The sequence below is a fragment of the Halichondria panicea genome, chromosome 6 (genome assembly GCF_963675165.1).
Source record: "Halichondria panicea chromosome 6, odHalPani1.1, whole genome shotgun sequence".
Taxonomy (NCBI): Eukaryota; Metazoa; Porifera; class Demospongiae; order Suberitida; family Halichondriidae; genus Halichondria; species Halichondria panicea.
In genome coordinates this window covers 3,799,629-3,824,440 of record NC_087382.1, presented here as the reverse complement: position 1 = coordinate 3,824,440, position 24,812 = coordinate 3,799,629, and the positions used below count along the sequence as shown (strand labels likewise).

At 40.7% G+C, this 24,812-nt stretch overlaps 3 protein-coding genes across 4 annotated transcripts; 1 reads left to right on the top strand and 2 right to left on the bottom strand.

Annotated features, from left to right (window-relative positions):
- Positions 1-177: 177 nt before the first annotated feature.
- On the bottom strand, positions 178-4,262 carry LOC135337139 (WD and tetratricopeptide repeats protein 1-like). The gene is made up of 11 exons (XM_064533047.1): positions 4,098-4,262; positions 3,904-3,993; positions 3,747-3,793; positions 3,403-3,514; positions 3,194-3,286; positions 2,859-2,953; positions 1,885-2,622; positions 1,424-1,641; positions 1,087-1,279; positions 704-865; positions 178-523 (listed from the first exon to the last, which is right to left on the bottom strand). The coding sequence occupies exons 1-11, from the start codon at positions 4,140-4,142 to the stop codon at positions 301-303; spliced, it is 2,016 nt and encodes a 671-aa protein (XP_064389117.1). The 5' UTR covers positions 4,143-4,262; the 3' UTR covers positions 178-300.
- Positions 4,263-4,764: 502 nt separating this feature from the next.
- LOC135337140 (7-methylguanosine phosphate-specific 5'-nucleotidase A-like) lies at positions 4,765-8,649 on the bottom strand. 2 transcript variants are annotated; one of them, XM_064533049.1, is made up of 10 exons: positions 8,526-8,649; positions 6,836-6,952; positions 6,721-6,790; positions 6,611-6,657; positions 6,507-6,550; positions 6,375-6,416; positions 6,215-6,304; positions 5,678-5,936; positions 5,207-5,314; positions 4,765-4,996 (listed from the first exon to the last, which is right to left on the bottom strand). In XM_064533049.1, exons 1-10 carry the CDS (start codon positions 8,565-8,567, stop codon positions 4,892-4,894), a joined length of 924 nt encoding a protein of 307 aa, XP_064389119.1. In that variant the 5' UTR covers positions 8,568-8,649; the 3' UTR covers positions 4,765-4,891. The 2 variants fall into 2 exon arrangements, with proteins under 2 accessions (XP_064389119.1, XP_064389118.1); XM_064533048.1 differs by lacking the exon at positions 8,526-8,649 and adding an exon at positions 7,414-7,638.
- A 34-nt stretch (positions 8,650-8,683) lies between these two features.
- LOC135337138 (ubiquitin carboxyl-terminal hydrolase 37-like) lies at positions 8,684-24,584 on the top strand. Its single transcript, XM_064533046.1, has 18 exons — positions 8,684-8,873; positions 9,024-9,201; positions 9,275-9,404; positions 9,510-9,740; positions 10,088-10,246; positions 10,416-10,544; positions 10,777-10,903; positions 11,211-11,395; positions 11,614-11,737; positions 21,112-21,191; positions 21,448-21,548; positions 21,795-21,852; positions 22,368-23,421; positions 23,623-23,695; positions 23,746-23,849; positions 23,941-23,992; positions 24,112-24,250; positions 24,426-24,584. The coding sequence occupies exons 1-18, from the start codon at positions 8,703-8,705 to the stop codon at positions 24,463-24,465; spliced, it is 3,135 nt and encodes a 1,044-aa protein (XP_064389116.1). The 5' UTR covers positions 8,684-8,702; the 3' UTR covers positions 24,466-24,584.
- Positions 24,585-24,812: the final 228 nt, after the last annotated feature.

Below are 24,812 nucleotides of genomic sequence, written 5' to 3'. Positions count from 1 at the left end.
GTGATGCCTATAGGTGGCTGACCAGTAACTCTGAGTAACATCACATCACAATGTGCGTACACCATGCAACTAAAATTAATGCTGACATTTTTGGATGCCCTATAATTTAATTATTTACGTACGTACGTATAATTAGCAAAGGCTGACTGATTTGTGGCAGTCACAAAGTTCTTCATGTGGCTTAATTAATCATAATAAATTAAAGTGGATTGGTATTGAAATGACGACAAAATCAGTTGAACGCAACAGTAAATAAAATCAATGTACAAATCATAATCACAGATTAAATGTTTTAGTTTGTCAGCTTTGCCTGCATCTCCTTGGGTCCTCTATCCACCTCACACCACTCCCATCTTCCTCCTCCTCGTTGCCGTCACTATCGGCCTGGTGGGTATGGTCAATGGGTGGAGCCTGACGAGAGGCGGCCATGTTGACCCCCAGTCTCATTACCATCAATTCAAACGGGTCATGTGACATTCGTGTCTGATTTTCCTTACACACCTTGTCAAATTCAGTCACTAATCTGTGAAGTGTGTGTGTGTGTGTGTGTGGGCATGAGTGAGTGTGTAGTGTGTGTGTGTGTGTGGGGATGTGTGTGCATATGGGGGAGTGTGTGTGTGTGTGTAAAACAGGCGAACACATACCTATTGTCAAACAATTACGCTATCCATAAATGAAGCCCTACACTACTGACCACACCCACCTAGGGTGCTTGTCTCCGTGGGGGCGTGGCTCCCACACTCTCACCACTGACTCTATACCACTGGAGGCCAACAGAGGTGCCCTCGGGTGCCATTGAACACAGTTCACTATGGAGTCATCACCCCGCAGCACTCGCACCAACCGCCCACTACACTTATCCCAGCTGTGTGTGTGTGTGTGGTGGGTGGGAGCATACTACCATGTACATGCATGTACAGCTAAAGAGTGAAACTCAAGTTACAAAATGCTGTAAACATTAATTTTAACACGTTAATAATTGGAAACGCCGTTCATTGCCAGTGCTACATGTACATGTACTAATGATTGGACAAACTGAACTGAATTACGTGCTCTCAAAGATAAGTTCTAGCTCCGTGCACTCACATAAAGATGTTACCATCATCACTGCCAGCTGTAACAAAATCTCCCCTGTCTCCGATAAAGCTAGCCTCCTTGATATCAGTGTGTGTGTTACAATGGCCACAGTAGCGTTGCTTGTAGTCGTACGCCATGCTCTGTCTATGTACCTCCCACTGGGACAGCTGCTGCCTCTCCACGGAGACACCATTCTTAGTAGCTGAGTAAAAAAATCAGAAACGAAATAAAGATATGGCTTTTGAGTTTTAATATGCTAGTACATGTACCACACAGCAACTACTTTGTAAAACTTAATCTGAATCAATGCACGTATGCACTCGGGCAATACCATAACCACACCCACCATCTGACGAGTGCTTGTCCAGTTCCGTCTGAAATCTCGTTACAAATTCTCTGTCACTAGGAAACGCGTCCTTGTAGCCAATCAGAAGCCTCTGAGCCACGTCCCTAGGACCAAGGTGCAGTAGACATCGTAGTCGCCGTTGGTGGACTTTCTTAGAGGAGGGGCATAAGGATAGTGCTGATTCAGCATCTCTCAGTGCAGCATAGTAGTCACCATCCCTATGTAGTCGGTTATATATGGACGTTACTATGGTTACGATAGTAGTCACCCCCCCTATGTAGTCGGAAATATTAATAGTACCGTAACAGCGAAGGTATATGAATTGCCCAATTAAATATTTCGTATTCTAGGATAGTGACGTTGAACCAATTATGCATAACAATTTTCGGATTAATTCTCAAAGTACAAACATTTCCATCATACAAAAATTACTCGCTATACGGTAATAATTATAGACTGACCATTTCCTGGTGTAGAATGCAGTTGCCCTCAGGTAGTAGAGCTCATACCAGGAGGGACACAGCGATATAGCGTGGGAGAGAGTGTCTATAGCCTGTGTGTAATGCTTAGCTTTGGTCAAATCCAGCGCTTTATCTTTGAGTAGCTGCAATTCAATACTGACATCAATATCACCATCTTGTTGACGAGAGGTCACATGACCTGCACTTGTAGTCACATGACAGCTCATAGATGGGACGGTGGTAGCATAGTGATGTGGTCGCACGATTGGTACAGAATCAGAGTCTGCTTTATCGAAATCGTATTTCAAAGATTCGGTAAAGAGCGTTGTATCAAAAAGATACACATGTTCTCCAGATAAATTCACAAGTAGCTCTCGACCGTCTTGACTGTACTCTACATACGTCGACGCAAGTCCGCTTAGTTCCCGCTTTTTTCTAATTGCTGGGTTTGAGATATGCCCTGGGGCGAAATGTGCCAGACAGGCTGGGTCTCCGTGGGTTGAGGAGGCGCTCTGTGCCATTCGTTGCAGGCTTAGTATTCGAGTGTCGTATACGCGGACAAACGGGTCCAATGCACCCACAGCTATTTGCTCAGGTCGTACTGGGTTGATGTCGAGGCATTTGAGCTGCGGCCCGGAGGCTGGGCCACCACCACCACATGTTTGGTTGAGGTCTATTAGCACGTTGCGGCACGAACCATCCCCTGTGCAAGTGTGAGGCTCTCGGAGGTCAAGTTGTCTGTGTGTGTGTGAGAGTGTGTGTGGGTTGGTGTGAGTGGGCGTAGGGTGTGTGTGTGTGTGTGCGTGTGTGGGGGGGGTAACATAATTATTCAACAGACAATACATAAAACTAAAAAGCTAGAAATGCTCTACAGGAGAAGGTTGTAATAACACACACAGATAATTTGGCTACTCTTAACCATGTACAGTAGGTAAAGTGGAGTGTGACGTAATGAAACTAGATCATGACATTACCTGATGCATCCGTCCTCCGCTGCACTCCAGACCAAGTGGGGTGAGTGAGAGTGAACTGCCAGCCTCTTCACACGACTGCTGCTACAAGACCACACCTGTGTGGGTGTGTGTGGGGGGGTGTGCAGCAGCAACAATTTATGGTAGGTAAGGTAAGGTCATAATAGCTAAGGGTTATGAAAGACTTAATTGCTATTTGACAAATTCGAGCCTAATCATAAACCATAACCTAAACACACACTATTTGATAGACCTCCTCTAGAGCTACAGAATGCTTTTTGAAATTGGACCTTTCAAACAGGCATTAAACAATTCTCAGAGTGTGTGTGTGTACATACTCGTCTGGTTTCCATGGCGTGGAGATCGTGTAATTTTACGTCCCTATCCTCTGCTCCAGTTAGAATCTGAGAGTCACCAGTGAACGGCACAAACTGTGAGTGTGTGTGTGGTGTCACCGTGTGTGTAGGTAAAAAGTTGTACTATAAATAAACTTCATATAGTAGGGATTGGAAATTTGAATATCAATACAACTTTTAAGTACACTCACTTTAACAGAGAAAATGTTGCCGGTATGCCCGGTTGGCATGGTAACAACCTCTCTCCTCTTGAAAGGGTCCCAGAGAATGGCGGACATGTCATCAGATCCTGACAAGAGGTAACTAAGGGGAGGGACGTTAGCAAGTGGATAGATTGTATATATTTTATTGGCTTTACTAAATACACTGAATTAAGACAATAGGCTCTATTGTCTCATTCTTCTTTCTTATAGTTATCTACGTTGATTTCATACAACCTCAAAACTCTTAGAGTTGTGTTAAACCATTAAAAAGGTCGAGGGGGGAGGGGCACGTGTACATGTATAGTGTAGCCTACTACCATATATGGTAGTACCTTCCGTCAGTGCTCCACTGTAGGCAGTTGACACAGCCTCTGTGACCCTGTGTGTGTGTGGGCGGGGTGTGCGGTGTGGGTAGTGTGGTGTGTGGGCAGGGATAGTGTACACTAATCAGTGAACAGGATTTCACGTACATGTATTTACGCTACGTACCTTCAATTGAGCAGCGAGTCCTAGCCGCTCTACTAAGGAGGCGTGGCCATGGGTGTGGTTAAACAACCGTCTCGTGGAAAACTCATCACCCTATATATATAACACTAATAGTTACATTCGTACGTACGTACATACATAATTTATATCAAAACTTGAATCAAAATGACTATTTCAATGGGTCTTGAGGAACTTACTAAGACCTGTCTCTCTGCCAACATGTCCAGAATATTGGCAGCCATGTTGTAAGCTTCTCTGTCTCAGTACAGTACCGGTATCACCATATGTTACAAGTCCTCAATCAAGTAAACAAAGATGCTGATCTTCTGGCCTTGTGTTCTAATTTAACGATTCAAAGTTGGACTTTGACCCCGTACCTTACGGTGCAAAGTAATTTAAAAACAAAGAAGTGTGCACTAAATGGAACACAATGGGGAGGCAAAATGCTGCAGCTAGTGGTGGTAAACACTCATCGTCTAGGAGCAATGTGGACGAGTACAGGCGTCAAATTGGACGCTATCAGAGTCAGCATAGTCGGGCCAAGTTCAGAGGCCGTCATTCTGTCAAGTCAAACACTTCAAGTCGTTCTCAGAAGAAAAATTGGATATTGATTATAATCTTGCTCGTAGTGTTGCTGGTTCTAATAACTGGATTCTATGCCTTGTTTGCAGCGGAGATGGCCAACGCTGTGTCCTGGGTCGCGACGAAAATTAAGGGATGAACTTATTATACTGACTTCTAATGAATATACATAGACTGATAGAGCCATGTATGTTAATTCCTTCTTCTTCCACCATGCAATCTTTGTGCCCCTTATATTTTGTAGTATTTTTATACTCCCATAATATTACATGTGCACTCAAACTCACTACAATTGTTAATAATGTCATTGATGGCATGGGGAAGCAGTGAGGGGCATGATTTGAATACAGTAACATGGAAGTTCTGATAATACATTTTTGTAATTATAAAATAAAAGGACGAAATATTCCTACTCTAGTATAGTTTTGAGTACACACAGAGGTGTGCTCAAGTCAGGGTCTCCTGTCAGAACAATATCGAAACGTTCCTTATATTTGGACATCAACTCTTTCTCCTGTATAGAGGGAGCACATGATGATTGAAGACTACGCTGCATGTACATACAACCAACTCTTGCTACAACCCACAAACTATAAATGGTACAGCTTTTTAATGAAACGTTTTGATTTGTATACTTAACAAACATTTTTTGGAAGCCAACCGAGCTAATTTACCAACGCATGTAAATGCACAACAACTGTATGCATGATGAAAAAGTACTTACATTAGAGTTTAGGAATCCAATCTTGATCACATGATCTACTCTCTCCAGTCCAGCAGTCATCTTAGTGTCCGAGAGAGTGTCTCCTAGCAACACCACGTTGTACCTACCCTGTATAATGAGGATTATACAAATGACTGTACACACACACACAAACATAGATAGTTGGGCGTGGACACAGATTATTATACGAATGACAGAACACAAGCATAGGTGTGGTGGACGTGAGGCTGGGCACTACTGCAATGTCAGGTTTTGTTCCTGCTGCAGAAATTTTGAAGCCGAACGAGTCGTAATTTTCTTAGTCAAAACAAAATGCAACAATAGTACAAAGATCTTGGCATTGAAACACGAATATTACAACCTAAGAACATTTCTTCTGAGGGCTCTCGAGCCAAATACATGTAGCGAAAATGTCCCACTATTTATTATTCATGCACTCCTGTTATGGTAACAGATGAATTGTAAGCTCACCTGTATAGAGTTCTTCACGTCCATAAAACGATCAGGAATCGTTCCTTTCCTATAACTGTGTATCACGGGCCTTTGATAATCGACTGCAACTCCAGCCTTATTGAACACAAGTCTATTAGACACAATGTGTGCATTGTCCCCTAGGGGCCCTTGTTGCTGCTCCAGTATCTCTGAGACAGAGTCCCACAGACCAGCAGAAAATATTAGCAGTGGAATATTCTCAGCAGAGAGGAGCTCTGAGAAGAGGTGGTAGTGAGGTCTGTGCAAAAAAGAAAAGAAACTGGATTTGACGCTTTAGACAATGGTTGCATACAAGTATTTTTAACGTATAATAATTTTTGTGTGGGGGGGGGCAAGATAAGTTTCCAACTATCGTATAGCGGGTAATTTTCGAGGACCAAAAAGCAGCGGAAGTGGAGCATGTTCAATATACAAGTCCGTTAAAAAATGCTATCACCACAATTTGCGATCGTCAAAAATTACTCGCTATACGGTATGATACATCAATTACTTATTATACTCATGCATGTCCTGTACCTCAGCTCTACGTTAGCTTTAGCCACAATGTTTGGAATATCATCTCTCCTCAGCTGATGTTTGACAAGCAAGTCATTGGCACCTGTAGTCCTACACAAAATAATTGACATACACTGTGATCAAAGTACATATCTAATGGATGGGAGTAAACCATTCCTACCAGTCTTCCATAGCTTGAGCTCTTTCTTGGAGTGAAAGATCTCTGCAAAATAGTGTATTATGTATTACGATGATGATGTATTTATGATGCATTAGGAGAAAAATATTTTTGTTGCATAGTGTAGTTTCTTACTGGTTATGCTCAATGGGAGCGTAGAGATCCCTCAGTGACAGTGCCTGTATTTATAGGAATTTAAATTTTGTTTTGCTGAAATTGGATCAAACAAAACAACAAACCTCTTGACGATAAGCCTCGGACATTTGTAGTGAAGTATCCACAACACCTGAAAAATGGAGGACCAATACAAGAATGGTCGAGAAAATAGCCGCAAGCATATAATCCTTACGATATGAAGTCATTCCCAGTTGACCTTTGACGCGGTACTTGGTTAGTGTCAAGTCAAAATCACTGACCACCTAAACACAAGTTAGAACATTATCCATGAGATTAGATTGGCTTACAATGAGTTTTTGTTTTCCCTCGGCCCTGATGAGAGCAATCTTGTTCATAATGATCTCTTTGCTCTGGCTGAGGTGCACATAGGAACGTCTCAACACTTGAGGCAACTTTAAAGAAGCCTGTAGAAATGTCAGGACAGACATAGATATTTCAACTATAGTTGAAAGAGCTACTTGGGTACGAGATATATAGATATCGATAACAGGAGACTCAAGTTCAACTGCCTTAAGCCACGAATCTTGATATTTATACCAGTGCCAATATATAAAGCTGTTGGTTTATACATTGCTACTATATCGATATACAGATATAGCTATTTCAACTATATTGAAATATTGGTAGGGGGCTTAAGTTACAAACAGACAGCTACATTGGCATTCCGGAAATACTGATCAATGAAAGCAGTTTCTATATAAATATTAAACTAGCTATAGCTGAGAATGAGAGAGCCTATATAATTATATAAAAGCTGTTGGTTTAGATTGCTGTTTTGTGGGCATACCAGAAATATCTAGACTCATGACTGAAAACAGTTTCTATAAAAAAAAACACTCTGGGCATAGCAGCCAGCCCCGCCCACCTTCATATTATCGTCTCGCTCCCTCTCCAGAAACAGAGACACGTACATCAACAAGATGCCTAAACCAAGTACAGCACACAAGCAAAACAGTGCTTTCTTATCCAGGCCAAATCTTCCCATTGCAATGAAAATAGCTAGCAACACGTACTTGCACAGCTAGCTAGCTAGCTGGTTTAGACTCTTTTTAGCCACGTGGTCGACATAGGAATACAACATTTTTGTGTGATGATCAGTACCACAAATCAAAGTATACTCCTACCCGCCCACGCACCACCGCCCTTTTTTTTTTTTTTTTTTTTTTTTCGTGTACAACATAGTAGTGGGAGCAAGTCAAGAAAAATAATTGTAATGTTATAAATTATATCTTTAATTCAGTTTTCCTCCAGGTAGCTAGGAGTGGAGGCTTGCCTCGCTGCTGATCAGATCAATTGGCGAGGACTTCACAGCGTGGCCCCTAGATGAGCGGGCGCCACGGATACATTGTATTGCAGATCTCAGTAGAGAGAAAGACAGGCGGGCACGTAGCCAGTACAGGGTTGAGCAGTATGTCTGCTCCCATTTTTCAGCTAGACGAGAGGCAAGTCGCTTGTAGAATGTTGTGGACTGTTTTGCCATGCCCCCTGTGGCCGAAAGGGCTATTGGAGTGAAGGTTGAGTGTTCGACATCTCGGATTCGTTGCTCATAAGCTCTTTTTTTTCCATTTTCGTGCTTTTTGTAACAGTTTGTAATGCTAGAGTTTTTGTTTGACGGAGCATGTGGGTTAAACACCCGGACATCCAGGAATGTCTTCTCTTGGCGTCCTCCCCAGAACCCCTTCATGGAGACATCAAGTCTGGCACCATCCGATATATTGGCGGTTCTGTGAGCAAGGGTTTCGCCAGTCAGGGGTTGGAGATCAGGTTCCACCGAGACATCATGACAGATTTCTGTGAGTAGGTCGGCAGTGATATCCCTGATTTCATTGTGGCGGATCGAAGGAAAAAGTGTGCGAGGGGGTGGTGTGTGAGTGTGTGTGTTTTGTGTGCGAGGGGCCAGGGTGGGGGTGAATGCGTTTTGTGGGTGTGTGTGATTATGCTTAGTACATTGCATCGATTGTATGTTTGTTTGTTTACCTTCATTTTCTTCAATTTCCCCATCCCAGCCCCCTCCAGCATAAAACACGGCTGAGAGCCACCTAACACGGCCAGGGACAACTTGCAACTATGCTGCACCGGACCACCGCCCACACAGTCACAAAAGTACAATTACGCTTTTACTGGTAACGATCAGTACCAAATAGCTACTTTAAGATGGAATCAGAGGTTCTAGTGAGCTTTCAGTGCACAGTCAAGCTTCACTTCGCGGGAGGGACGCGTCATCCGGTGCAGCATAGTTGCAAGTTGTCCCTGGCCGTGTTAGGTGGCTCTCAGCCGTGTTTTATGCTGGAGGGGGCTGGGATGGGGAAATTGAAGAAAATGAAGGTAAACAAACAAACATACAATCGATGCAATGTACTAAGCATAATCACACACACCCACAAAACGCATTCACCCCCACCCCGGCCCCTCGCACACAAAACACACACACTCACACACCACCCCCTCGCACACTACACACCACCACCCACACAGTTCTCACGTCGTGATCTCAAATCAGTGGCGGCCACTCGAATTAACGAAGGTCGTCTCTCGGTGACAGTTTACAATCAGGAGTGGGATACCATCGTCCTTACTGATGTACAAGATAGACGATCACTAGGGCAACTGCATAGACAACTAGAGGGGCTCTTTCATGGTACCTTCCCAGCAGGTATTAAAAAATTTCCAGTGTTTTTTCTATAATTTCATATGTTTTATTGAATCAATTTTTTTACTCTATCCAGTGATTGATGCTAGTGGGCGTGGCCCTGTAGTTGGACAGACCCCGCCCCCCTTGGTGTTGAATCGACGCTCACCCAGTGAACAACAATGTTTATCGGTTAAAAAGAAAAGAGCTTATAGTCTTATTCCACAGTAAGTGAAACAGTAATATTATTTAGTTGCTCAAAATAAATGTATCTGAAATAGTGTATGTACATTAATTTGTATGCCCGTTGTTACTTCAATTTTACTTTTCAGTCCTCGTAATTGGAGAGGGGCCTCCATGGTAGCCGCAGCCAAGTCCAACAACAAAAGCACTCCGTCAAACAATTACAAGACTAACTCGTTTTACGGGTCCCCTGCGGACTCTAGTCTCCCCCCCACACTGTTGTCTAGTGGTGAAAGATCTGGTGCCAATAAGTCAGCAAAGAGGATGCTTGTTCTAGACAGCGCAGAGAGCGATGATTTCTTACCTTCTCCAAACTTCAGGTATATAAGAGCGGATGAAATGATCATCAAATATATTCATGTAAATGTGTGTAGGTCTATTGTAAAGTAGTAATAATGATTATGTACCTCGGTGATGGGCACAATGCATAGACCTGCAGACCCTCTCCCGTAACTATGAATCATTATAATTATTGTTGTGTATACACTGGCCGTATGACTTGCTTGAACTACCTGTACTGTACATATTACGTACATTGATTGGACCCAGTTATATACAAATGGAAGTACCGTGGGTAGCAAGAAAGAAAGTAGAGTTGTTTAGTTACTTGCAATGTACAATTTTACCTACTTTACCTACTTTATCTATGAACTTTTATCCCCTCTAGACCTCCACGAGACTCCACCCCCAAGACGCAGCGCCCACCTCTGGGCACTCTCAGTACCGTGCCTCAGGTCGGCAATGTTGCTAGGGGCAACAGCGCATCTGTTACCAAGGGTAACGGGAGACTGGAACAGCTGCTGAGATCAGAGGCTGATCCAGACGGGTGAGAGTGCTGACAGTGCACATTAATTACATTGCGGCATTTTCAAGTCAATTTCCATAATTATTACTACATGTATGTATACAACTTTCTTGTATAATAATGTATCTGCATGGATATATACACACACACTCACACACGATTTCTTTCCTCGACCTTTTTACTATTACAGGTTTGCTAATCTTGGCAACACGTGCTACATGAACGCAGTACTGCAAAGCCTGCTCGGACTGTACCCTTTTGCCGAGGATCTGTTATCCCCTCAACTGGTCAGAAACGTGCACCCAAACTCCCTCTACAGGTAACCAAGTGTTGCCTTTGAAAAGCATCTCGAAATAATTTTGCTAGCTAACTTTGACTGCCCATAACTTGAGTTTGGAAGGTTCAATTTCAGAAGGAAATAATGCGTTCTGTAGCTCTAAAGAAGATTTATTAAATGATGTGTTTAGCGTGTGAGGCTTTTGATTGGCTAAGTATAGCAAGTCTTGTTAATTGGTTGCTAACTTTGAGTGTCCACTGTGTCTATCTCACAGGATGGTGGTGATGCTGCTCAAGTGTAAGAGATGTAAGGACAGTTTTGAGAACCAGAGAATACTGCTGAAGAAGATAAAGTCGACTATTTCAGTCAACACTCTGAAATTTGTTGGATTCAGACAACAGGTAAGGATCCACTACAGCACAAACACTGTACAGTAGTACGCATGCATGTATATGTCGACGACCCAACGTATAAACTAAGTATCCTTAAATGGCCCTATATATTTAGTTCCGTTGTTCCAATAATGTTAATTTTATGATTTTCTGAAAGCTTACAATGAGCTCGTTAAGATGGCGCCTTAAATCAAAGTCTATTTTGGGCTGTTTTTATGTGGTACTCTAAAAATGCAGAGGAACTTACATATACGATTTATTTTTACGTACGTATGTTACTAATTATAAAATGTTCACTGTGTATTCAATTATTGAGGATGCTCATGAGCTACTGAGCATGTGTTTGGATCAGTTGAAGGATGATGCCCAACATGTTGGTAACCATGGCAATGACAGTTCCCACGGAAACACAGGCTCCAAAAATGACACAACGGCAAATTCCACATCTCCCGTAGTGATGAATTTTGAGAGCAATATTGAGCACAAGATTGTCTGCAAAGAGTAAGTTAATTATACACAGTCTAATTGATAAACGCCTGCGCTTTAGAAAGTTCAATTTTAAAAGATGGAGGCCTATCAATTGATGATTAATTTATCAATCAGGCCCAAATTTAAGTCCTTTGGTTGTCTTATAATATTTAAAATCAACTTTTTTGTGTGCTTACTGTTCATATAACTAACTAATCACCCCACCCACTCCACCCCTCACACCCACACAGGTGTGGTCATGTGACACGTACGAGTCAGATGGGCTACGACTTCTCTCTCCAGCTGCCCAAGAGAGTCCATCACAAGCACAACGAGCAGGCCAACCTGCAGCTCCTGTTTGACCAGTTCTTCGAAGTGAGTCTGTAGCCGCTATATATACATGTAGCCTCATCCTTCTCAGTTAGAATAGAAGAATTTAAGTTCAAAAATTAATACATACGTGTATATATCCAAACGTTACAATAAATGGCCTGGTAACGAGACTAGTTTATATCGACTACACTGTATAATTATGAGTTATAACTAAGGTAATTTAGTACGCATTATACCAATAAAAGAGAGAGAGTATCGAACAAAGCCTTGCCTTGCATCGGATGTATTCGGAAGGTAATGTGACTTCCTGTCTGAAACGCGTGATGATCAATTAAGGCAATAGGCAAGTGTCAGCTCCATGGTAGGTGCCCGGATTGGTCAGTTACCAAGCAGGAAGTCACGTTACTTTTCTGATACATCTGATGCAAGGCAAGGCTTTGTTCGATACTCTCTCTCTTTTATTATGAACTCTTGATTTATTATTTTGATTTATTATATACTGTATACTGTGTTGTTTGTATAACAGGCGTATTACTAGAATATTTTGCAGATGAAAATCTAATCTTTACAAATGAGCCATATATTTTATATCAGGTGAAAATGTAACCCTGTTTGCTATCGAACTATTGTTTTCTGGCAAAGATTGTGTGTCATTACCATTTAATAATTTTTGCGAAATGATCAAACTTTGCAAACATTCTAGTAATACAATATTCATTGGTACATTATCAATAGATACTACATATACACAATGACTAAGATATATTATACCATAATCATCTACACAGTAGTGGTACCATTGTTCACAAGTGGAGTCACTTCTGTTGGCTCTGAAGTGCTTGGACTTAGAAATACCAGAGCACGTTTGTTTGTATCTGAATCGAGGCTGACTCGTGACGAAAGTGGGAGGGCGTGTGTGCGGTGTGTGAGGGTGTGTGGGGAGTGGGTAGTTGTCTTTTGTTTTTGTTCGTACGTTAACCAAATGTAGATGAAAAACGACACCGGAGTGATGGTTTGAACTATCGGGAAGATTGCGTACCAGGCATAGTTTAAATCCAGGGCCTCGATAATTGTAGCCACACCCCATAGTAAAACGAAGACGATAAACCATATGAATAAACTCATTTCCCTACACAATAGACCAATTCTGTTCCTCAGTAGATCATTCCTTATCATCATGACGAACCAGCTTGTTAGTAACACAGTGCAAAGTACACACAATATCAAAGCTATAGCTACTAGAGTGTAGAAAATACGGTCGATAGTGTACCTAAGTTCGAGATTTTTCTCCATAGGATTTTGCTGCATAACAATTTCGATTATAGGAACGATTAACGGGAGAACAAATAGGCAAACTACAAATATCATTTCGTTGGCTTTTGGATAGGCACAACAAATGTTTTTCGTAGAGTACATTCTGACACCACGTATGTACTTGTACATCATAGTTAGTAGAACAAAGTTTATAGCCAGCACGAGAATTACTTGCACGTACAGAGCATAATCTATTATACTGCACGTCCATTTGAAATCCACTTGTGTGATAGTGTATGAACCGTAAACTGCGTCTAACAAAGTAGCCGATAGTGTCATATAGAAAAACAATCTCAGTAGAAAGTTGGAGCGATGTCCAAAGATGTAGTGCGCCTCTAGTACCAGGATTGGTAGTAAGAGGACAAAGAAACATATCACACCTGATATACCAATGGCTTGGACCTGCTGTCTCTGCTCCTCTGTAATGTCTTTGAAGCAAATGCTTTTACTAAAAATATCATATTCATTGTTGTCTACTAGTGTAGCTTGAAGAGCAGGTATCAAGGTACTCATTCGTCTTTCTTTCTAACTAGAGCAGCTTGCTTGATAGCTTGTGTTGTTGACTGAGCTTGTTTAGAGAGAATAACAGCCTCCCCTTATGTTGAACAATTGTTACAGTAATTATATTCATGTTCAGTTAGTTATCTTCGAATGAGGTTATCTGTAGCAGCTAGTTTTAAATAAGGCTAGAGCTAGTACTCGTGACATAATTACTTTCATTAGAGTGTGTTCTCATTGTGTGTTTGTATAATGTGCTTTTACTAGCTAGATTACAATAAGGTTTCATTGTTCACTAGCGGAGTCACTTCTGAAGATTCTGCTGTGCTTCGACTTAGAAAGTTTGGAGCATGTTCGGCTGTATCTGTAGGCAGGCTGACTCTAGTAGAGGGTGGGTTGGTGTGGTGATTAGTTGCACGAACTTGGGCTTTTGTAGTGAGATTCCTTTGAAGATTTGGTAGACTCATAAAAATGTACACACCAAAAGATACGGGGCTAAATGTTCTTATTACAGAAATTATTACTAGAAGATATTTAAACTCTGAATACAAATATATTATGTTCCAGGTTAAAATGACAACTAAGACAAAAAATATGTGGCCCATTTGAGTGCACACAAATTTTACTTTATTTCTCAAAAATCTTCTTTTCCACAACATACCAAACCAACTAACCAGTAATACTATGCATATCAGACCTAATAGTACGTTAACTATCAGCAGAGGTCTAATAAAGCCTTTCTTTTCGAATTCTTCAAGGTCATCTATGATTAAAGGTGCTTTCAATATCACCACAATCTCAGTTATTATTATGGGTATTGGGAGGCCAACTTGAATACACACTAAAATCACTTCATGCCACAGGCGTGGACGAATATTGCAGCAAAGTTCCTGTAGTCGTTGCATGGTTCTTGTTTCCATGTGCTTGCAGAGCTTGTACAGGAGGATATTATGAATGGTTGTCATTTGCATCATCTCAACATAGAACAAGTACCGATTCAAACTATTCACAAGTAGGTAAAAGAAAGGGCAACCGACATCAACTGTGATTGGGTATATAATGTAGATTACATTCAGTAGTATGACAACAACTGTTGTGTAGAGGAATTGACGGTGTAGAAATGTAGACTTGTATCGGTAGATAAAGAAGAGCTGCAAGATCAATGTGGGAACCAATATCACTATGCCAATTATACTAGAAATGTGAAGAACAGGGAGGAGCTGCTTTATCACAAATTCAGTGGTGATATTTGGACAGTATGTGTTGTTGTCCTCATCATAGTGAACTAGTCCATCCATTTCTCTTGTATAGCCAGATTCTTTTCTTGCCGTGTAGCTAGTTCTACTGCGTGCTAAACTATACTTCTAGTGTGTACATGTATATGGCTACTGCGTGTATTGTGTGTTAGACAAAGACTTGCTTTTGTATAGTACTTTCGGTAAAATAGCTGTGAGTGAAGACTTGCTAATGTGTCAGATATTCATTGTGTGTAACCAAGGACTTATGACCACTGGTTGATAAACCCTTGGCTGTAACAAGTACACAGGTTGCTGGCATCACCATCATCTAACCCCTAGGCCACAAGAATTGCAATCTCAGTGTCATTACTGACCTTCCCTTATCTCTTTCCTTGGCAATCTGTTGTAGAAATTACAACAATGGGTAAGGAATCGTTATGATGAATTAGATGAAGTTGTATGTGAGCTCCTCCCTGACAAACAAACTGTAGTCTAGGTAACCGCCTTATCAGTCAAGTAGGCTAAAAATCTGTGTCCTTTGATGTAAGCTTTGATGTCTCTTTGTGCATATGTAGTTATAAAAAAAAATAAAAAAAAAGAAACCTTTGACTAGCTAGGAAGAGTAGCAGCAGTAGTAGTAGGAAGAGTAGCAGTAGCAGTAGTAGCAGTGCAAGCAGGACTAGACTAGATTAAAAAGTTGGTGGAAAGAATAACTGACCGTTTGGACGTCACCTGGCTGCCAGACTTTCATCTGGACTCTTCCCCCTGAGTAGCTGGCCTTTCTCTAAGCCACAAAACTGAGCAAGAAGCTGAAGAAGCAGCTAGACAGAGACATGTACCTAGCCTTGAGAATTGTGAGGCGTGGCTCAACTAGTTAGCCCAGCCCAGAGGAATTGTTACCGTGGGTACTGAACAACCGTAGAAGTAGGGCTACCCCTGGCTTTACTGAATTAACTAGCTGTGTCTGCTGTCTAGTTGGACCAGATTTAGCTAGATAATGGGGTAGAGAATAGTTGAGCGGTGCTGTGTGTAGCTTGAACTGTACTGGCTGGCAAGAATCTAGTAAGCACCCTATGCACTGATAACTCGTCAGAATGGAGGGTATGTTCTAGGGATCTGGACAGCTGTACATCCAAAGGAGCCAGGGAGTGCCAATCATCTTCTCCCAGTCTCTGACACGCTAAACAAAAGGAGCTAGAACTGGGAGTCCCAGCTAGAATTGCTAGCCGGATCTAGACTAATAGAATGACATGGAGGCGTGGTGAGGCCGGATCCACACTAATTGATCGACCTAAAGACGCTCCTGTTCCAGATTTCACGAATGGCAAGGAAAGGGTTATTGTGTACACAACTTTAATTCACATTTGGACTTACCACTATTTGGGCAGTTGACTATCTATACGAGGGAGTTATCTGTATAGCTAGTTCTGAATAAGGCTATTATGGTTTGTGATAATACTTTCATTATAAAGTGTCTTCTCATTGTGTGTACATGTACAAATTAACAACAGGGTTTAATTGTTTATTAGTGGTATCACTTCTGAAGGTCCTGCTGTGCTTGGGCTTAGAAAGTTTGGAGCATGTTCGGCTGTATCTGTAGGCAGGCTGACTCTAGTAGAGGGCGGGTTGGTGTGGCGATTAGTTGCAGGAACTTGAGCCTTTGTAGTGACTCTCCTTTGTTGACTTGATATGCTCATGAGAATATACACACCAAAAGATACGGGAGGAAATATTTGCATTACATCCAATATTGTATTAATATAATGAAAAGGGAACAATTGACACAGAGCTAATAGGTTAAAGGTAAAAAGAACGGCTAGGAAGAATAATATGTGGCCCATTTGGGTACACACAAATTTTGCTTTACTTTTCAACAATCTTCTTTTCCACAGCATACAGAGCCAAAGAACCAGTAATACTGTGCATATCAGGCCTAATAGTATGTTGACTGCCAGCACAATACTATATATAACAAATTATCATCTCTAAATGGTAGCTTGTTTTCTGTATCACCACAATCTCAGTTATTAGTAAGGCTAATGGGAAGCCGAGTTGGATACACACTATCATCACTTCATGCCATAGCCGTGGACGAATATTGCAGCAAAGTGCCTTTAGTCGTTGCGTGGTTCTTGTTTCTATGTGCTTGCAGAGTTTGTACAAGAGTAGAAGATGGATGGTTGTTATTTGCATCATCTCTACATATAACAAGTACCGATTCAATGTATTGGTAATAAGAAACCCAAGGCAAACATCAAAACAAAAAATAATATTCAGTAATATTATCACAACTGTTGTGTATAGGAATTGACGGTGTAGAAATGTAGACTTGTACCGACAGATAAAGAAGAGCTGCAAGATCAATGTGGGAACCAAAAGCACTATGCTGACTATACTGACAATCCTCAAATCTTGGATTTGCTTCATCACAGAATCACTGATATTATTTAGACAGTTTGTACTGTTGGACAAATTGTAAAGTTGCCCATCCATTTCCCTTGTATAGCCAGGTTCCTGAGTCAGTACTTCTCTTAACTTGACTTGACTTGCTAACTGTCTTGACTTGCATGTGTGCATGCAGCTATAATTGCTAAAATACTTCTAATGTAGCTACTACATGCATTGTGTTAGACCAGGAGCCTTAAATAGGAGCGTTGTGATGACTGCATTGCCATATATAGAGAATGGGAATTTGTAAAAATAAAACGGGTTGAATCCTTTACAGCGCTGCGGTTTGGGGGCTTTCCATAATTATAAAGAAATGCGGTTTCACTGGCAATCACTTTACGAAACGTAAGCCTCGAGCATATATACACTGAAGTTATTTCTCTTTATTTATGAGCTCTTGGTTAGACAAAGACTGCATGTACGCTTGCATGCATGCTTAGTGTGTGTGTGTGGTATTGGAGATTGTGTGTAGTTGCTGGACATGCACATCTTCCCTTGTATTGAACACAATTTGTAATTATATTCATGTTCAGGTAATTACCTCTATAGACAGTTTGTCTATCTAGATAATTTTATGAAGAATGGTTTTCTGAATAAGGCTAGAGCTAGTACTCATTGGTTTGTGATTGGTTTGTGATAGTACTTTCATTATACTGTGTGTGTGCATGTACATGCAAATTAACAATTGACAATTTTCACTAGCGGAGTCACTTCTGAAGGTTCTGCTGTATATACTTGAGCTTAGAAATCTATACGAGGGATTATCTGTATAGCTAGTTCTGAATAAGGAATACTTTCATTATAAAGTGTCTTCTCATTGTGTGTGCATGTACAAATTAACATAGGGTTTAATTGTTTATTAGTGGAGTCACTTCTGAAGGTTCTGCTGTGCTTGGGCTTAGAAAGTTTGGAGCATGTTCGGCTGTATCTGTAGGCAGGCTGACTCTAGTAGAGGGCAGGTTGGTGTGGCGATTAGTTGCTGGAACTTGGGCCTTTGTATAGGGACTTTCGATTGTAGAGTTGGTATGCTCATGAGAATATACATGTGTGCACACCAAAAGATATCGGACTAATTGTTCTTATTGTAGAAACTACTATAATATCGTATAAGGAAAGGGTGGAAATTGAAAATAGATTATATTCCATGCAGGTGAAAAAGACGACCAAGACAAGTATATAGTAGCTATATGGCCCATTTGAGTGCACACAAATTCTTTAACAATCTTCTTTTCCACAGTATACAAAACCAGAGCACCAGTAACACCGTGCATATCAGGCCCAATAGTATGTTGACTGCCAACAGAGGGTCAATAAAGTAATTATATTCCAGTTCAATAAGTTCTCCTGATTTAAAAGGTGTTTTAAATATCACCAATTTTGGTGCATGTGCTTGCAGCTAGTTCTATAATTGCTAAACTGCTTCAGATGTAGCTACTGCATACATTCTTCTAGACAAAGACTTGCTTATAATTATATGGAGGGCAGTCTGTGTATATATAGTGGAGATTGTGTGCATGGGAACTGGTTTTATTATGCACACTTGTTTTATTTTGCATGCGCAAGCGATGTATACGGTAGTGTGTTTGTGTGTCTGTGTGTGTAGACTGCTACAGCTAGCTGCTCAAGGATGAATCAAGTGCAAGTAAGAGTTTCTATAGGCTTCTAGTCATGTTTTCTTGGATTTTGATTTGTGGATTTGCAAAATAATGCTTCATTCTCGAGTTATGCCTAGTTTTGCTTACTTGGAATGCCATTGCAGCCTTTTCAGAAGAGCACGTAGCCAAACTTGTTTACCGAGTGTTGCTACTCTACTTAGTAGTTAGCTCTGCACTAGAACGCTAGCTATTGGTAGCTGCAAGAGTAGAAGAGAGCTGCAAGGCTCTGCTAATGCAGCCATTAATTTTAGACTTGAACTTTTGGCATCGATCGTTTTTAACAACAATCATGGTCGATCATTACCCACTCCTTGAGCCCGGTTCATCATGTCATGTGTATTAGTAGCTTTATGCTTTGGCATCTCTACCGAGGCATCAGCACCTGCGGTGCTTTCATTCATAAGGTGTTATAATAGTGTGGGAACTACTATAGATACCGAATATACACACCAAAAGATAGCTGATCAGCGTATATGAATGAACCTATCGAGGAACAAACTGAATAATTGTCTCTGCTCTATCATTGTGTAATACATATAGTGTATACAGCTTAAAGGTCATCATGAAAGTCTCGTAATTCTGTTTATCCACTATAATATAGTCAGTTAGCCATTATAGAAATGAGGGAGGCTGTTTCTTTGTATATATATGAAGTATGGTTTCTGAGAGCTAAAGCTCATTGCTTTGTGATAATTATTTTCAATATAGAGTGTGCATGTTTAATATGCCAGGGTACAAATAAATAATATAAGAGTGTGCATGTACAAATAATTATAAGAGAGTTCAATTAGAGATACTTCATTAGTCTCATTGTGTGTGCATGCATGTACATATAATTATAACGTGACATTATATATTTAAAAATGCAGTCTTTTTACAGCAGCAAGGTCAATCATTCATTAGAAGATACTCTGCTGAAGGCTCTGCTGTACTTGGGCTTAGAAAGTTTGGAGCATGTTCGGCTGTATCTGTAGGCAGGCTGACTCTAGTAGAGGGCGGGTTGGTGTGGCGATTAGTTGCAGGAACTTGGGCCTTTGTAGTGACTTTCTTTCGTAGGCTGATGAGAATGTACACACCAAAAGATACCAGAGCAACTGTTCGTATTGCAAATACTACTACAAGACCAAAACAATGACCTGAAAACAAAAAAGCTATGTTCCCGATTAAAAAGATGACTAAAAGGAATATCATGTGACCGATTTGAGTTAACACGAATTTCGCTTTACTTCTTAACAATCTTCTTTTCCACAACTTATGGACCCAGACTACCAGCATCACTATGCATAACAGGTCTAGTAGTATGCTGGCTATCAGCACTGGTACAAGAATGTAAATTATTTCCACTTGTATAATGCGTGGGAATTCAAAAAAAAGTTTGCTATTAGTATGGGTAATGGGAGACCAATTTGAATGCACACAATTATCACATCATGCCATAAGCGTGGACGAATATTGCAGCAACATGCCCGTAACCTTTGTATGGGTCTTGTTTCTATGTTTTTGCAGAGTTTGCAGCAAAGTGCCTGTAGTCGTTGCTTGGTTCTTGTTTCTATGTGCTTAGAGAACTTATACAAGAGGTGAAGATGGATGGTTGTTATTTGCAGTATCTCCACGTACAACATATACAGATTTATATTATATAAAATTAGACGAAAACAGAAACTACTTGGGTATAAAATGTTAATTATACCAATTAGTACCAAAACAATTGTTGTGTAGAGGAATTGTCGGTGTAGAAATGTAGACTTGTACCGGTAGATAAAGATGAGCTTTAAGATCAATGAGGGAACCAATAGCAATATGCTGACTATACCAAAGATCCTGTAAACTTGTGACAGATATTCAATACTGATCCATGACATGACAATTGGACAGTACATGTATATGTTGTTGGACTCATTGCAATCCAGTCCATCCATTTTCTTTGTAGAGGGATCGATTCGTGAGTCAGTACTTCTCTTGGCTTGGCCTTTTGCTCGAGTTTTTACTGCAGCTATTATAGTCCTATAGAGTCTATATTGCTAACTTCTTCTGATGTAGCTAGACAAATTAACCCTGGCTTATATAGGGAGGGAGGGGGGGCTCAACAAACACTGTATAGATCGTGTGAACGTGGTTTATTAATTAGATGCTGTACGTGCATGTATGCATGGGAACTCAAATATTCATTGAATTTTTATTTCATGCACCTCAGGCTTTGGGAATAAATACCTCACATTATAAATATTCATCATGACTGTGAATCTTCTTTTTCTTCTCACAGGCTGAGGAGGTTGAGTTCAACTGCACCAGCTGTGGCTGTCAGACTGCAACACTCTCCCTGCAACTGGCTAGACTACCAAGGTGGGGGGAGATGATTCTACTTTACACTGTCTTATTTTTTGGGAAAATTTGTGTTTGTTTATCTGTCGATGGCAGACTAAATTAATTGCTGTCTTGTACATTTGGTATTATTTATAGCCTTTTTCATACTCCCAAAACTTAACAGATGTGTTTAGTGTGTGTGAATCGTATTTATACAGTCCTCTCACCCCCATGCACATACACACATACACACGCGCACACACACGCACATGCACACACACACACACACCCACAGGATTATGATACTCCACCTCAAGCGCTATGGTTACAACTACCAGCTGTCTGAGAACTCTAAGAGAGTGGACAATATTAGAATACCACGATACATCAATGTTGGTAAGCTGAGGGCACAGAACACAAAAAAGTCAACCATCACTGTTTCGGTATTTTAGTGTGTAGATGGAAGAAATGTATATTTATAGATGCTACACTAGACAATGGTTCCATTGCTAACATTCATGTCTGGCTTTCAATGAATATAGTTACGCAGTTGTTGAACCATATTGCATGACATGTTTGTTGTCTTAAAGAATATATATATAGCTAAGCTTGTTTCTTATTGTGTTGCTGTTTATCATACAGGACACATAGCCAAGACTCAGTATGAACCACCTCCCCTCTTCACTGCATCCACACCGAGGTGACATACACACACTCTAATATGCATGCATTGGGTTGAAAGCCCTCTTTCTAAAAAAATCGTTGAAATTGAATACACGTTATGGCAGCTGGAAGAGTCTGAACCATTGATTAAACGAAGGGGGGGAGGTTTCAGCTGAACGTCTTTGAACAGCCATAACTTGAATTCCGTTGATCCAATTTCAAAAATGTTATGATTTTCTGAAAGCTTAGAAAAATACCTTTCAAATGATATAATCAAATCAAAAATTTCGTTGGGATCATAATTTGTCATTTTTCGGCCTTGAACCATGGTACGGCCAAATTGACAAATACTCTCAAATATGAACTTTGAACACACCATTTGAAAGGTCTCTTTCTAAGCTTTCAGAAAATCATAACATTTTTGAATTGCTTTGGCATTGGATCAACACTACTAATGTTATGGCTGTTAATTGAAAAAGTCCCCGAACCATTATTAACTACAATGTATATTAAGTGCACATAATTTATTAAAACCGTTCTCTCTACACACAGAGACCCTCACTCACCAGTATTGGAGGAGAAGGAAAACCTGCTGACTAATAGTACAGACACCGCCCACCACACACAAGGCTTCGCCCACCACATACAAGACTCTGCCCACCACACACAATTGCCCATCGTCAGTCATGAGAGTACACTTCAATCCAAATCATCAGTAGCATCAAACGACAGCAATCACGGCACTCTCACGCCTCCACACACTCCCATTCGCCCACGCACCACCTCCCACACAGTCACAAAGTGCACAACTCAAGACAGTGCGATAGTAATCCTGGATTCAGACGACGAAGCTAAAACCGAAACAACAAAAGCAACAAAACAAACAGATTTCAAAGATGACAATTTTCAACCCATTGCCGTTAGCGATCGAACCACCACCTCTTTGCTCGGTAAAAGAACAATTTCTGACAGATATTCTGAACTTGAAGAAACACAACACACAAGAATAAATGTATCAATGGAGAGCTTGACTGACGATAGTGGTACTGCCACCTCTTATTGTAGCGACACGAAAGATTTACTGAACGAAGATCCTGTCAATTCAGATTCTGGTATCGGAATGGAGTCGATTAGAACTGGAACCGAATCTTCTGTTGTAGTAGGAAGCAATGCACGTCTTGGAATGAGTGAAGAAGAAGCTCAGCGAATTCGCGATCAATCGCTGGCGGAGATCGATGCCATGCTGGCTACTGTACCTCTAGAAGAACTCACTGGCTTTCCAATAGTACAACCTTCCCAACTGATCACACCTAGTAGAACTATTGTGACCGCCCAGCCCCCGGGAAACTCTGATACTGGTACAATATCACCTGATATATGCGCCTCGTATGACACCAGTGTACTGGATACTAATGCTTATACTACATGTACATCTGTTTTGGATACAAGTGAAACTAATTTGCCGGCCGAGAATACGAAGGAACAGAAATCACCAGCTGCTGCTGATGGTGACCTCGTCCCTGTCATGGCATTACCAGAGGTTAAAGGTTATTTGGATGAGCAGGAGGACTTTGAACGAGCTGTTAGAGAGAGCTTACAGACACAGGTATAAGGGGGAATGGTCTGTTTATAGAACGTATATGCTCAAAATTAATGTGTGTTGTAGGTGTAATAATCTTTGCTGTATATGCATTGTAAGTTACAACTTACAATAAATAATCTTATAAGTATTATTTGTGCTGTACTTCGGCCTTGTATACTCGTGATGTATAATCTGTAATTCCAATACTTATACTTCCGCACACAGGGCAGTGAGTTTCAGTTAGAGGGTCTGTCTGAAGAGGAGCAGTTGAGACTAGCGTTGGAACTGAGCATTCAAGGTACGCCTATGGGTGTGATCGATATAATTATATGAACGTTTTTTATACAGACTCTATTTCAGCTGAGGCCACGCCCACTCCCCCTCCCTGTCCCCAAGGTAACCCGTTACCTCGACTATCAGCTACGCCCACCCCAGAAAAACTATCGACAGAGGTACAATTGTTAGTGTAAACATTATGTTATTTCTCGGAATTCAGCATTCTAAGTACAAATGAATATTAGTCCTTTTCTCTCTCATTTGTAGACTTATCGGCTGGTGAGCATAGTCAACCACATTGGCAGAGGATCAGCTGGTGGTGAATTTAATGATACCGTATCCAATATAATATTCAAGGACTTGTGAGACTGAATGTATTTAGTGTACATCACTTCTCACACACACATCCTCACATACCCGCCCACTCCCCTCACACAGGTCACTACATCAGTGACGTGTACTCGTTCCCTGATCACAGCTGGCGTACTTACAATGACTCACAAGTCAGTGAAGTGAGGGAAGAGGACATTAGACAAAGGAGGCAGACTACTGGATACATATTCTTCTATCTCCACAGGTATAGCAAATCTGCAGTGGTCGCTAACTTTGAGCACTTATATCTTGAGTTTGGAAGGTCCAATTTCAGAAAGAATAATGTATATATTATACCTTTGGTTGCGTTTTTAAAAGTTGGCCAAATTGTCTAGCTGTTTGGTATTCATTGATTCAATTGTCATCTTTGTCCCGTGCAGGTCCATCTTTACTAACGTGTCTGCACAGTTTGGAAGATAATATTAATTAATTAATGGACAATCATTATTTACAATACCAGAACGTAAATTATTATAATATCAACTATTATTATAGGTATCATAATTAAATAATTATTATGCATATTATTCAATTGATTTTCAATTCTCATTAATTCTCATTGCATTAAAAGTTTCGTGTTTTTGGATGGGAACTACTCATGCATGCAGATATTCATTGTGTGCATAATTGTGTAACCAAGGACTTACAATAATTATGACCACTGGTTGATAAACTCCTACACTGTAACTAAGTACACAAGTTGCTGGGGCATCACATGCATATATCATCTTACCCCTATAGGCCACAAGAATTGTAACCTTGGCGTT